Source organism: Haliaeetus albicilla, chromosome 6 (genome assembly GCF_947461875.1).
Source record: "Haliaeetus albicilla chromosome 6, bHalAlb1.1, whole genome shotgun sequence".
Classification (NCBI taxonomy): domain Eukaryota; kingdom Metazoa; phylum Chordata; class Aves; order Accipitriformes; family Accipitridae; genus Haliaeetus; species Haliaeetus albicilla.
In genome coordinates, this window is record NC_091488.1 from 47,707,895 (window position 1) to 47,721,838 (window position 13,944).

At 43.5% G+C, this 13,944-nt stretch overlaps 1 protein-coding gene and 1 pseudogene across 2 annotated transcripts; one reads left to right on the plus strand and one right to left on the minus strand.

Moving 5' to 3' along the window:
* The first annotated feature begins 1,200 nt into the window (after positions 1-1,200).
* On the plus strand, positions 1,201-13,584 carry LOC104322816 (trypsin I-P1). 2 transcript variants are annotated; one of them, XM_009926164.2, is made up of 6 exons: positions 1,201-7,844; positions 9,121-10,175; positions 10,640-10,814; positions 11,423-11,676; positions 12,459-12,595; positions 13,340-13,584. In XM_009926164.2, the coding sequence occupies exons 2-6, from the start codon at positions 10,136-10,138 to the stop codon at positions 13,487-13,489; spliced, it is 756 nt and encodes a 251-aa protein (XP_009924466.1). In that variant the 5' UTR covers positions 1,201-7,844; positions 9,121-10,135; the 3' UTR covers positions 13,490-13,584. The 2 variants fall into 2 exon arrangements, with proteins under 2 accessions (XP_009924466.1, XP_069642202.1); XM_069786101.1 differs by having other exon boundaries at positions 1,201-6,959; positions 7,129-10,175.
* On the minus strand, positions 4,448-7,496 carry LOC104322818 (trypsin II-P29-like; annotated as a pseudogene).
* Positions 13,585-13,944: the final 360 nt, after the last annotated feature.

A 13,944-nucleotide genomic window follows, 5' to 3' on the forward strand; every position in this document is an offset into this window, starting at 1 on the left:
CAGTCCACCTTTGATACCCTCTTTGGTGAGCCATTAAAAGCAAAGCTAAGTATTCATGTGACTGTAAGTTTTGCTTTAGCCTTTCCACAAGACAGGTTGTGTTCTGAGCTCTTGACAAAAATGTGGGATTTCTTGCAGACCAGTAAGTTGCTGGCTGAATGTTGTACTGTCTGTCATTCCATCATCATGCATGTCTGCATATTGGATCTGTCAGCCATGAACCTGGGAATATTGGCCTCATAAATGATTTTTTGACTCATTTGCACCTGTGTATAGAACTCAGGCAATCTTTCCAGAAGGGTTTATTCCAGTAAATGTAAACATATATTGTTTCAGTCCAGAGAGACATTCTTAATACCTGAAAGGTGATACCTCATAACTCAGAACTTATGTTAGACAGAAGCAAAGATGATAGACCAAGACAGTGGAGGCACAAAAATCGTGTTTAATCACATCCTAATTTCTTCAGTTTTCCAGTGAGGGAAGCATGTTCCCTGCAGTTTAATGCTCCTGAGAGCTCTAATTCACTTTCTAATTGCAAAAACAAGGCATCTCTGCCAGCTTTTTTTTCTGAAAGCAAAAACTGTGGTTAGACATTAGCCTCAAGAACAGCCTGTTTCTTCTAGTCTGCCAAGGACAAGCCTTGCCTTAACCTATACCACTCTATTATTTTCTGAATATGTAAGGTTCAAAAAACTTACATTATTGTAGCTGATTCTTTTCTCACTAGTACTCTGAATGAAATATACATATTTAGTTTCAATTATCTTTTTCAGTAATCCTGATGTTGCATCTTCCAAACAATAGGGAATATTACTGAGGTTTTCTCTTTCTTCCCACTTTGTTGATATCCCCCCTCCCATATTTGCCTGAAGCTCTAGAGAGATTCATATCTTCCCTTGACCTTTATGTATTTGTAGAAAAGGCATATTCTGTCTGTGAGCCTAGTGATATTGTACTTTGTCTGGGCCTAAGGCTGAGCTCCTAGGGTCATACCAGAATTCAGAGCAGTGTGGATCTCACAAATTTTGGTAGTGAATGTTTCCTGTCTCACTTTTTCAATCCTGCTTTTTTAAGAAGTTAACACAAATTACCTGAGAAGCTATAGCTTCTTCCCAGACAGGAAAGAAAATATATTCTCTATGATGTGTAAAAGTTTTGTATGATGTCCAGTGTCATGGACACTTAGCATATGAGAAGTAGGGTTTTGACCATGGCTCCTGTTCAGTCCCTGCCAGTTCTTGCCACTGCAGGTTTCCTCAGGAGAAATTATTCCTTACCTGTGCTCCAGCAAGGTTGAGCCCTGTGCTGGGTGTATTACAGTTTCAGTGACTTGTCAAGGAATTGTAGACAATACAGAATTTTTTTTTTAATTACCTTCCATATCTTTTACATTTTTCTTTGAATTTTTGTGCTGCTTTCAAAGTCAATACAGCAGTTAGCAAATAAGCTTGACTAAATTTAATATGCCTTTATATTCTTTTATTGTTTTGACACAGATTATCCTTTAATGCATATTTTTAGCATTTACTCACTACAACCTATTCTTTTTTATCTTCCATGGAAGTCTTGTCTTGATTTTGCTTGTTCTCCATCTGAATTTACTGACATTTTGCCCTTCCACCTTGCTGCTAGGACGGAACTCCTTGAGACACTTCCATGGACCATGTTGAGACAGTTCCATGGGACACTGCTGCTTTGATGAATGTCCTAAAATGACCCCTACATGTCTTGTGCATGGAGATACTACAGGATTTTTAGTTTGATTATTGTCTGTCACACTGGACCTGTTAAAAAAATTTTCTTCCAGTGGTAATCAGACCTCAAGTCCTGGAGGGAGAAACTATTTCAGAAACTTGATGGGAAATGAAACAGGCTATGGAGACGGTGGGAATTAATTCTAAGATTATGCTGTGTAAGGACTCTGAGACATGGCAAAATCATTTCAGTGCAGCTGGGCTGCACATTCTTCTCTAGTCACATGCATTAGAATTTACTACTCATTCCAGGATGAAGATTTTTATTCAGAGTAACTTCTCCATTTTAGGAAACCAAAAAATGTTTGCACACTCTTGGAAAGAAGGAAGTATCTGGAGGATGCAACTCAGGACCTCTAGTGTGTCTCTCAGGAATTACCTAACATGTTGCTGCCTTCTGAAGAGTAGCTAGCTTGACAGCCTTTTAGTTTTTCAGTTCAAAACATCTAATTCTTTCAGTCTATTTTCTGCTAAGATTAAAGAAGAAACAAGGGAAAACACAAAAGTACCAAGATAAAAGCAGGTATGGCCGAGCTTCCGAAATCAGAACCTGAACTACTGGATTTGGGGAAGAATAGATGTAAGAAAATAGAGGAATAAAGTTATAAAAGGGTAAACAGGTTGCTGGCGAGTATGCTTGTCTGGCTATGCCTTGTGCCTGCTTCATTCAGTGTATCCGTGTCTTATGAAATTCCATTTCTAAGTATTTCCCTGAGGGAGGGACTGTCTATTCTGTCCACATGTGTTTTGTGTATGGAGGTCTAAGTGCTAGGAACTAGAGTCAGACCACAGGTACCAGCAACTGGAGAGACCAGAGTGAGTAAACTTAAGTGCCAGAAACTGGACTAGAGCCACAGGTATGAGTGGCCATGTTCGTCATGCCAGCAGCTGGAGCAAAGGAGGGTATGTGAGTGTGTGTGATCACTAGTGAAAATGAAGCCAGGCTAGCTAACAAGTAAGTGACCTGGGTTCCAGGTGTGTGTGTGTCTCTAATGGCAAGACCAGTGGGAGGTAGCAACTTGAGGGAGCAGGGGAGTCCCCGACATCTATTGAAGGGGGTACAGAAAGTTTCTCTAGGGCCACTTGTTTGCAGACAATTCTTAGAGAAATCCTTCCTCCTCAGGCTTGTCATCCCAGATTCCTTGCCCAGTCAGACCTGTGCTGCTCCTTTCACTTCTTTCATCCCCAACCAGTACATTCTAATTCCATTTCTAATCCAGCTGTGTCTGCTTATCTGGTGCAAGTTCCCCTTCCTCATCTATTCTATTTCACTGTGCCAGCCTCACTGGCTGCCACCTCTAAACTCCTTCTCCAGCTTTTTTAGACCACCTGACTTTCCATCTCACCACCTTTACACTTTTTCCAGCCCCTCTTTGGCCTCCCTTTTCTTTCCCAAACTCTCCATCCCTTATTCTCACAGCAAAGGGGCAGTTTCTAAGTTTGGAGATGTTAAAATTGCCCAGTAGGGGCCCAGTTTACACAGGCTTAGGGTGCACAGACCCTTCAGGGGAGGTTTTTTTGGCTGCTCACTACAGATCATGTGCTGGATAAGGTGGATTAAATTAATACTTTAAAATCTGATCTCTCCCATCTGCTATGTCCTTTCGGGGTCCTTCCTTTCCTTTCTGGTCTAGCCATTTGCTGAAGATTCCTGGGACGCAGTCTGTTTCCCACCTCAAAGGCTGTGGCTGTATATCCACTTCTGGCTCCACGTGGGACCACTGTTATTCTCATGCGTTTCCTACCCTTCTCCCCAGTACCATGGTCTCTCCTTACTTTGTTATTCCCCCAGTGCCTCTGGCCCACAGTCCTCCAGGATCCATCCCTAGTTCCTGAGCTCAGGCACTCTGAAAGAAGACATAACTTTCCTTCTTCTGAAAAAGAGAACTTGACAAAAACCAGAATAACAGCAGGGTAAACATAAATATGCAGCTAGTGCTGCCACTGCCCCTGCCCCTCACGTTCCCATCCTTCCTTTCTTAATCAATCTTCTTCCATGCTTTACACTGCTATGAGGTCATGGGCCTTTTCCCCACCTGCTTGCTATTTTTTTCCTTTCCCTAGCAGCTAATCTATGTAACCTGCTAGATCCAGGTGGACTCAGTCCACCTGCCTCAGATGTCCCTGAGGAAGTGAAGGGGAAAGCTGATGATCATTGGTCAGGGCCATTGCCCATGACCTGATTGCTCTGCGCCTGTGGTCTCTGATCACTCTTAGACCTACCACCATAGCTGAAATGACCACTGTCAAAGCTGTCACAGTACCAGTGAGACAATAACTTCACCATTGGCAGGAGCAAAATGGGACTCCAGCCCACAGATGTCGGAACCTCCTCCCTAGGGACTTGTTCCTTCTCCTCCCTTTCTCAGTAAGAGGGCCAGGAGTAAAGAAAAGCAGGTACCTGGCTCAGAAGACTTCCTAGATGGTTGCACAGTTCCCTATCCCCTAGCCCAGCAGTTCTAGGGCACTGCTCCTAGCATACACACCCAAACCAGAACAGAAGGGAAGGTTCAGGAGGAGCTGGTATAAGGCTGCAGGGAACCCCTCTTGTGTATGGTGGTTGTCAGTCCCCAGCACATCTATCTGTAAGGCTCTTTAAGTAAGACTTTTATTTATGCTATTATCTTCTTAAGAGGAGTGATAGGGCAGGAAGGTAGTGGCCAAGGAGCCAGGCAGTCATCAACATATCACTAGGCTACAATGGTTTCTTTTATTTAATCAATGTAATTGCAAACCTTGGTGTAGACACTGAGATAACCTTTCAGAGCACACTCAGTTCCCTGTGACACGATTCCCTGGAGTTTTCCCATGCATACAGCTGGGCCACCTGAGTCACCCTGGAGAGAAAAATTTAGAAGCATGAGCTGATCTCACCTCGAAAGGTTTTGACCTGGTACAAAAAAATCCAGGGAATGCAAAATGAAGTGCCGCAAGTCCTGATCTGGGAGCACAGAAAGATAGCACCCTTATTTGCTGACTCCCCTAATCCCAACAATTCACTGCTACTGCACTCAGTGCCCAGCAGATGTAGCTGGACCTGCTAGTTTGGGTAAAGTCCATTCTGTACTGAAATCCTGCTGGAAGGATACTGTGTCAGAACAGAAAACCTGGAGATGAGGAGGCCTAAGCACTCTGCCAAGCTCTGACATATGCTGTGCACCTGAGGCACCCTCAAGTGTGTGACCCAGGGCTCTGTGCAGACATCAATGCTTACCTGGCATGAGTCTTTCCCACCATCCAGGAATCTTACACAGATCATGTTGCTGGTGATCTGGCCAGGGTAAGCCTCTTGGCACTTCTGGTTGCTCAGAAATGGAGCTGTCAGTTACTGGAGGACCTTAGAGAAATTGGCTGCTGGGACAGCAGTGAAACGCAGCACTGTCAGTGAAGAGAGAAACCTGTAGATCTATATGTGAGAGCCATCCAGCAAAGCAGGGCAACCCCTTCACCTGCATGAGCAAATGCAAAGGGCATTGTTGATTGAGGCACACTGGCAGGACCGTTTGGGGAACATGCAGGCAGAACATGGAAAGGCTGCAAAGCAGGAGTGAAACATACAGGGATCTCATGAGCCTGGCAGTAAAGCAGGAGAAGCGTGACATGCAACATACACTGATACTCACAGCCACTGCTCAGTGTGTTTCCTCACCTTGAAAAAGGCACTTGGGACCCTCCTTGGCACGGGAGCTGGGCAGAGCTGTGGGTTGAATGTCAGCACTGTAGTCCATGGTGGTTGCCAGCTTGATGAACATAATGTCATTACCAAGGCTTCTTGAATCATATCTAGGATGGTGAATGATTAATGCAGCACTCCTGACTAGTTCACTGTGTTCTTTCACATCAGTGTTGTACTCTCCCATCCTCACTTGTATATGCCTGCAAAATTGCCAGCAGAGAAGAGCAGCAATTAACCATGGGTAGAACAACTTGGTGCCACATGGGGACTGGCAGACACTTGGAATAGAGTAAGGGAGTGTTGCCCTAATCAAAGGTGCATGTGTCACAGAGCTCTAGGAGCTTTATGATTTCATGAAAGACAGAGTCTGGAGAGCCTTGCTAGTTGGGTATCCTGTCCAGTGGATCCCCAGCTGGCAACTGTGGAATTGGTGCCAGAATAGAGGGATCACTTCAGACACTGAGAGCAATGCTTAGGGAAGGAAGATTACATTTCCTATTGCAGAAGAACATGATCCTTGATCTGTGCTCTCTCTGCAGAGGTATGCCCTAAAATTAGGACAAGAAAGATCCATGGAGAAAGTCTGGAGGAATGCAAATGTGCACAGAAAGGCATGTTAGGATGCACAGAAAAGGATGCCGAGAGTGCAGGTATATTAGAAAGATCATGTAATGCAGTGAGACAGAAGGTAGTGTTTCTCCTTTGGTTTCAGATACACCATGTGCTGCCATCTTGGATTCCCTTCTTTTGGTAGGCATCATATTCCAAATCTGGTGACTTTGCAAGATTTGACTAGAATCCAGATACACAACCCAATCCATACTTACGATGTCTAGCAGTGAGTAGCTGACAGGAACCACTGATTGTTGGTGAGTGAACCACTGCAGAAATTATACCCAACATTCAAGGACACTGGTAGGGAACTGAATGCTCTGGGCAACTGTAGCATCCCACAATCTTGTCATCATCAGCGTCCCCAGGAAAAGCAACTGAGAGAAAGAGGACTGAGTTTCACAGCACCAGACCAGAATCCATTCTCTTAAAGTGTAGCAATGGCCAATGAGCTATAGAGGAATTAGCAAGAGCTGAAAGAGTTTGAAACATCAGAAGTCTTCACAGCAACTCCTGAAATATCGTCCTGAGTTTTTTCTGTGCTACTCTGAAACATGAGGCTTTGTCTTTACCACCCTGAGTCAGGAAGAGAACAGTAGAGCCTAGAAGCTGCCAAAGAACTTCACAAACGAAACATGTGCAGCCTTCACACTGACACCTTCACTTCCATGGCACCTTTGGAACACGATGCAACAGCTGTGTCATGGTGGAAAGCACATGGTGCACTTTTGTGTAGGTTGAGAAATGGAAAATGGCAAATGCAGTTGAGAGTGTCAGCAGAATTTTAATTTCCTGGGGGGAAGCCAGGAGTGAGCAAGAGAGGAAGGAAGCCCTGGTAGTGAAGAAATCCGAGAGAACATGAAGGCTCAGCAGAGTTGGAGGCTGATGTTATAGCAGAATGTAAGAAAGAACATGTAAGTTATTTGTTGAAACCACTAGAACAGTGGTCTCCAAACATTTTTCATTGTGCACCCCTATCAGTAAAATACTTTTGAGCACACACCCCGAGTATATGTATATTTAGTAATTGATAATTATATATGTGTAATACTGAAGTTCTAATGTTTTCTTCCCACATGCCAGTAGATCATCATGTGCACCCCCAGGGGTGCATGGACTCCCCTTTGGAGACCCCTGCACTGGAACATTGTAAACCAGGAACGTGTCTCTGACCGTCGATTGGAGATGCAAAGAGCAGAAGATGCAAAACCCTTCCCCAGACACTCTCCTGGCTTCCAGCAACTGGGGACTTGATGATCCTAGGCCACATGGGGTGCCTTTCAACCAGCTTCTCCCAGGCAGGAGAGACTTGGGAAAAGAGAATCAATGGCACCTCCACCACCAGGCTCTGTGAGATGTACAAGGACTAGCTTGAGAAACTCCTCTGCTTTATGCTCCTGGGAAGCTTTATCTCTGTCAGCCTGCGGTCTCGCCAGGTTTCCTTTTCCCATGATCTTGCATCAGCCTGGACAAACCTATTTACTTTATCTGAGTTCAGTGGTGATACAGTTGACTGAAATACTTGAACTAGGAACATAGATTTCTAGAAATGTAAGCTGCCATTGCTTGTCCATTGTTAATACCTAACACATCTGCCCTCCATTCACCAATCCTCCTCCTTCCCATGTCCCTGGACCCACCAGCATCCTGCTGCAGCGTCACTGCATTAAATGAGAAACTTGTCTGCAGCTGGAGATGTATCCCCGGAGTGTATTTTTTGAAAGACCCTGGAAAAAAAACTTATAATGGTCTGTTGAATGTTCAGCAGCATTGAGCAGAAGAGGGTATGTACATTTCAGGTAAGCATTCATAGTCTTAAAGAAAGGAAGGAGGGGCAGGAGGAGGTGTTCCAATTTCAGCCTGAATGAAAGAAGTCTGTTCGTCATTCACAGGTCTCACTGAAAGGCCTGAAGGACTGTTCTGAAGCAGTCTGTCTGCTGAATGACCTCCAAGTTGTGCATCACAAACACCCCATTTGCCTTCATTTGAGATCAGTTTGCTCTATGAGCTGCCCTGCTGGCATGCACTGTGGAGTTCTAGGATTCATGGGAGCCTCTAGAAGGGGCACTGAGAGGCACATAGGAGAATGAGAGGGACTTGGGTGAGGTACGTTCACCAGATGTCTGCCATCATGGCCTTAGGAACACAAGAACCACAGGAACTATGACCCAGGACTTCTGCCGTGAGCTCTGGCAGTAGCCTGGGAAGGGGTCAATAGTTGATTTAAGCAAGTAGCATAGAGAGTCTCAGAGACACCTTTTTCTTCAAGGAGAAAGGAGCCAGCCCTATTTGATGCCTTTCCTGCTGTTAAGAATAACTGATCAGTTAAAGATCAGAGTAGATTAAATAAGTAACAAGTGAAAACAAAAAAAGTACAAAGATAAAAGCAGGTATGGTTGAGCTTCCCCATTCAGATGCTGAATTACTGGATTTTCCTGACATTTGGGTGGATACTAAACCAAATATTAAACCCTGTGAAAAGAAGGAAAAGGAAGCTGTCCTTCATAGCCTAGGTGTTACCTAATAGGTTATTAGAGCTATATCTCAGGAAAAATACTGGTTTAAAATATCTGATGACAGCCTGTCTCTATGCCAATAGCATGTTTTGGACAAAGAAATAACAAATCCACAAGGAGATCAAATTATACACTATTGTAGATTAGGAATTGTTCTTGCTCTGCTTAGTTAGGATGGGATTGGATAGCTTTGGTAATTTTTGCCATGCTTAGTCCTATTATGGATATTTCCCTCCTCCACAGGAAGCTTCTAGTCCTTATTTGTTTCTCAGGATAAAACATGTTTGTAAGAAAACTGTGCACTGATACCAGTTTAAAGCCCAAGACAAGTCATGCATCTCCCTGGAGGAGTCCCTGGCCTTGGACTTGCCCTTTAACATGAAAGAAAATTTCCACCTGGACAGTGCCACTGTGTGTACCAGTCCTCCAGGGCTCTCAAAAAAATTGATTAAGAAATGGAGTAGAAAGATTATTCCTATTTAGTCTCTGATGCCATTTCAGCATCTCAAAGCATATGATTTCTGTTCACAGTCACTTGAGGTTATCCCTTGTCTTTCAGGAGCTAACATGATGAAGTTGGCAGCTGCTTGGAAAATGATTATTCATCAAATGCATCAAGCTTTAGCAAACTCAGCATCATGAGAGAAATTATCACTCTTTCAGAGAAGGATTTCAGAAGATCTCATGATTTGTGGTCACAGTATTTTTGTTCGTATACATTACCTCCATAAACATCAATGTTATATTGAAATTCTTCTGTAGCAAAAATGAGTGTCTGTAGAACATTCCAATGCTAAATAAAAGACGTGGTTCAGTACTTGGGCCAATATTTTCATATAGATTAGGGGAGAGAAATTAGGAAAGGGAGAAATCTTTCAAAGAGAAATGCGGGTGTGCATTCCCACATTAAACTGTTTAACTTGGGAGGTGGTGGGGGACACAGAATAGGTTTTTTGTACTCACTTATTGAAATTACTTTTGAATAATTTTATTTGGGAGAACACTGTGTTCTATATGATAAAACCAGACACACATATTACTCAAGAAAAGGAATTTGCTAAAATAAACTTAACAAACTTAACACTGAGAGGGTTTTTTTGTTTTGTTTTGGGTTTTTTTTGTTGGTTTTCTTTTCCAAAATAAATGTATAGTATCTTACTGTCCATTACCTACAATAATCAGCATTTTTAATATGCATTTTTAAGAATGACGCCATCAGCGCAGAGGAACCTCAGAGGGGTTTGAGGGTTGCTCTCAACAGATGCTGCATGTAAGAATGAGACAGGCAAACAACTACACATCTTTCAAAGCCCAAACATTTTTAAATTGAAGGCTGCACTCTGAAATAATTTTAGATGGCTTTCTATCTTAGGAAAGGTTTATGATTAACAGATATGTTATTTGTACTTTCTAGCAGTGCCTGTTAATGCCCACATTTGGATCTTCAAATTTTCCACTGTGTACTTTTTGTCTGCAGAAAACCTTGGACTAGAGATAAGGCCATTTCAAAAAATGTATATCTAGCAGCTCAGGCTTCCAGTCCACCAGTCTGGGCTTGAGGCTGTGTCAAGATCATGAAGTACATACTGTTTGTCACCTTTGTTGGAGTGGCTGGTAAGTATATTTTTTCCTTCTATTTTTGTAATTTATAAGGAAGCTTATTTTCTGAGCAAATTTACAAGGTAGTCTATTGGGGGAAAGTGAAGTCCAGTTTCAACTTACAAAAGTTTTAAGGCAGAGCACTGTAACGTCTTCTGACTGCTGTCTGTTCATAATTGCTTGTGTCACAAAACAGGGAATGAATGCCTTCACAGGTGTTCTTGACCCAGGAATACTGAAATGTGTCCATATGTTCAAAAAAAGACTGTCTTTCTCTTAAGGACTATGAGGTATAAAGATAACACCTCTGGCCCAGGAAGTCCTAAAGCTTCTCTAAATTTTTGGACTATGGGTGAGTGCTTCCCAGCACTGCTACCATGAGTTTTTATGGAAGTAGAGCCTACAAGTGAGATGCTTCAGTCAGTCACAGAGGCACAAGATTCCTTATGCCTTGACATATACCACTTCTTATCCCCCAGTTGCCTTTCCCATCGATGCTGCCGCTGATGATGATGATGACAAGATTGTGGGAGGCTACACCTGTGCAGTGAACTCTGTCCCCTATCAGGTGTCCCTGAATTCTGGGTATCACTTCTGTGGAGGTTCCCTCATCAACAGCCAGTGGGTAGTGTCAGCTGCTCACTGCTACAAGTCGTAAGTAGAAAAAAAATAAATTCTTCCTAACCTGCTTCTTTTTTCCAGTTCACTAAGTTCCAGGAATTCTGAGCTGTGACATCCAAATATGTAAGTGACTCCATTCTGACAGGAGACAGTCAAGGAGTAGGTGGCTCATTCAGGAAGCTAGTCTGAGGCATCATAAGGGGTTTTCCACTTCTGCAAAAGTTTCTGTGAATGCAGAGCACTTTCTGAAGTGACAATGTGATAATCTAGCAATGAATTATGGGCTGTGATTTCTTATAAATTGCATTAATCTTGCTAAAACTTAGTTACTGGACAACAAGAAGAGAAATAAGGTCAGGGTGATAGCAGTTTGCCTTTTGCCAGAATGTTTGTATAAAGCACTGTTAGATATTCAACTTGTCCCAGCTCAGCAAAATAAACCTGCAGAAATTCACCACCTGTAGTGGGAGTGGGTAAGATCTCAGTGTGGATCCCCAGGACTTATTGCAGGACAAGACAGACAACCTGCATGGAAACAGCGACTATGGTAGCAATGTTGAAGCAACTGCATGCAGTAACAGAGAGGTTCCCCATAACCTGTTGGTAGCAGTAACGTATACGCCACTCCTTCTCTTTTCCAGTCGCATCCAAGTGCAGCTCGGGAAACATAACCTGGCACTCACAGAATCATCACAGCAGTTGATTAGTTCAGCTGAAGTAATCCGCCACCCTCGCTACAGCTCCAGAACACTGGACAATGACATTATGCTCATCAAACTTGCCAAACCAGCCCAGCTCAACCGCGCTGTCCAAACCATTCCTCTGCCTACCAGCTGCGTGGCCACAGGCACCACATGCCTAATCTCTGGCTGGGGCAACACAGTCAGCAATGGCAGTGAGTACTCTGGGGAATGTACAGCATCGTGAGGGCCCGGGAGACACTCTAAGACCTCACAATTGGCTCCAAACAGTACAGGGTAAAGCACAGAGAAGTGCTGTGTGACAGGCCTTTTTGAGCAATCAGTCTGTGTAGGACAGTAACCATTTAACTGCCTTAAAGGCAAGCTTTTATAAGGTCCTTCCTCTTGTTCTGTGTTACGAACATGGAATCACTTAAGTCATCCATGTGCCGTTCATCAGCATGTTCACGCTGCCATAAATTTTGTGGCCTGGAGCTATCAGCTGTGCAGTGCCAAGCACTAGCAATTTAACTAATGTCAATAGAGTTGTCAGTTCTCTGAGAACAAGATCAAGATCTGTGACTGTCAATCTAAAATTACTACAAGAGAGCTCCATGGTCAGAGATGTGGATGGTGACTGGTGTCTAATCCACTGACAACAACAAAACCTGCACCAGAGGAGGGGATGGTTTTCCTGAGGCCCAGGTTCCCTCCAGCGTATGTGCTACAAGAGTAGCTCTTAGCTCCACACTTGCCAATTGATGATTTTCTAGGTATCAGAAAAATTAACATGGCTGCAGTGTAGAATGGTGGACCCATGGATAGAACCTGTTCTATCTAAACAAAAGGAATCCATGCTGCGATTACTGTTCAGAGGAAAAATGATCACTGCTAAACCAGGATATTCAGTGATTACTTTTCTGCTAAGAAAGATCTTCTCCGGGCTCTGACATGAACTCAGAGATGCAATCAACCATCTCTCCCTCTTTTATTGTAGATGCATATCCAGACAAGTTGCAGTGCCTGAAGGCTCCTGTACTCTCCTCAAGCGTGTGCACTAAAGCCTACCCTGGGGAAATTACCAAGAACATGATGTGTGTAGGATTCGTGGAGGGAGGAAAAGACTCCTGCCAGGTAAAACATCTGCCTCTCCTTTCACATATGTTTCTCTCCTGCCTTTTGCCAGTAGAAGAGGCCATCATGTTAGAGAATCTGCTATACTCACTGCACTAGCACATCTGAATGCTGGTTTTTTGAACAACAGAGGAGGCTTAGGGTAAAAGTTGCTTATTGAGTGAGACTAGGTTTTTTCCCACTCAGTTAGTCATTGTCCCTTTTTTGAGTCAGCGAATACGTCTGCCCTATACCTCCACAAGCAGACTATGCCACCTCCTGCACCTTAGGCTATTGAAAATGGAGGAGTGCTGCACCAGAGAGTCAATATTAATCACAGTGACTTTAGAGCTTAGGATGCAAATGTTAGTTTTGGACTCACTGAAAATGAAATAGGCAGTATGCCAAGATCCAGGCAGTCTGGAAAATGAACACACTTGACAATTGCTCTGCATTTTACATGTGCCTAGCTTCATGGAAATATTTGGCAGAATAATGTTTAAGACACACGTATCCTAAGTGTCTGCCAAGGACTGCATCCATCAAAAATAGGGAGCTTACTCATCCTTAGTGGTGGTGCCCTTGGGGATAAAGTAAGGCACAGTAGCATCAGGTGTAGAGTGGTAATCAGAAATTACCTTTGTAGAACTTCTGTGTAGAAAAAGCCCAATGGAGCTCCCTCGAATGTCAGTGATTTCTGGGATCTCTGTCTCACCACTTACGCTGATACCATTTGCTGAATATCTGTGTTCTTTATGTGCACAGGGGGATTCCGGTGGTCCAGTAGTCTGCAATGGGCAGCTCCAGGGCATTGTTTCCTGGGGTATTGGATGTGCACAGAAAGGCTATCCCGGGGTTTACACTAAGGTTTGCAATTATGTCTCCTGGATCAAAGCAACTATGTCTGCCAACTAAGACACTCTCGTTCTATGTGACCCACTTTTTCTCCTCATCATTTCTTTTGTTTTGGGACTGGGCATACAAAAATTATCAAAAAATAAAGACTTTCAGGCACCTTTCTTTGTGCAACGTTTCTCTGGGTACTTCCATAGGCTATGGTATGGAGGACAAAGGCAAGGAATGTCACTCTGGAGAAAATATTTAATATTTGTAGTGCCTCTCAACTAGCAGGATCTTGGAACAATTTGCAGACTCATCTTCAGGCGTCTTTCAGGCAGTTACATGCAGCCATTTCTGGAGCAGAACAACTTTTCTGTTCATCAGCATATGCTCAGGTGCTACAAAACTACCTAAACCAGCTGAGAGAGTACACTGAATCACACAGGCAGCATACTCCTACTGTAGAAAACAGCAGGCAGCAACACAAATGCTCCCCAGCCCCCTGCTCCCACCCCCAACAATATGACTTA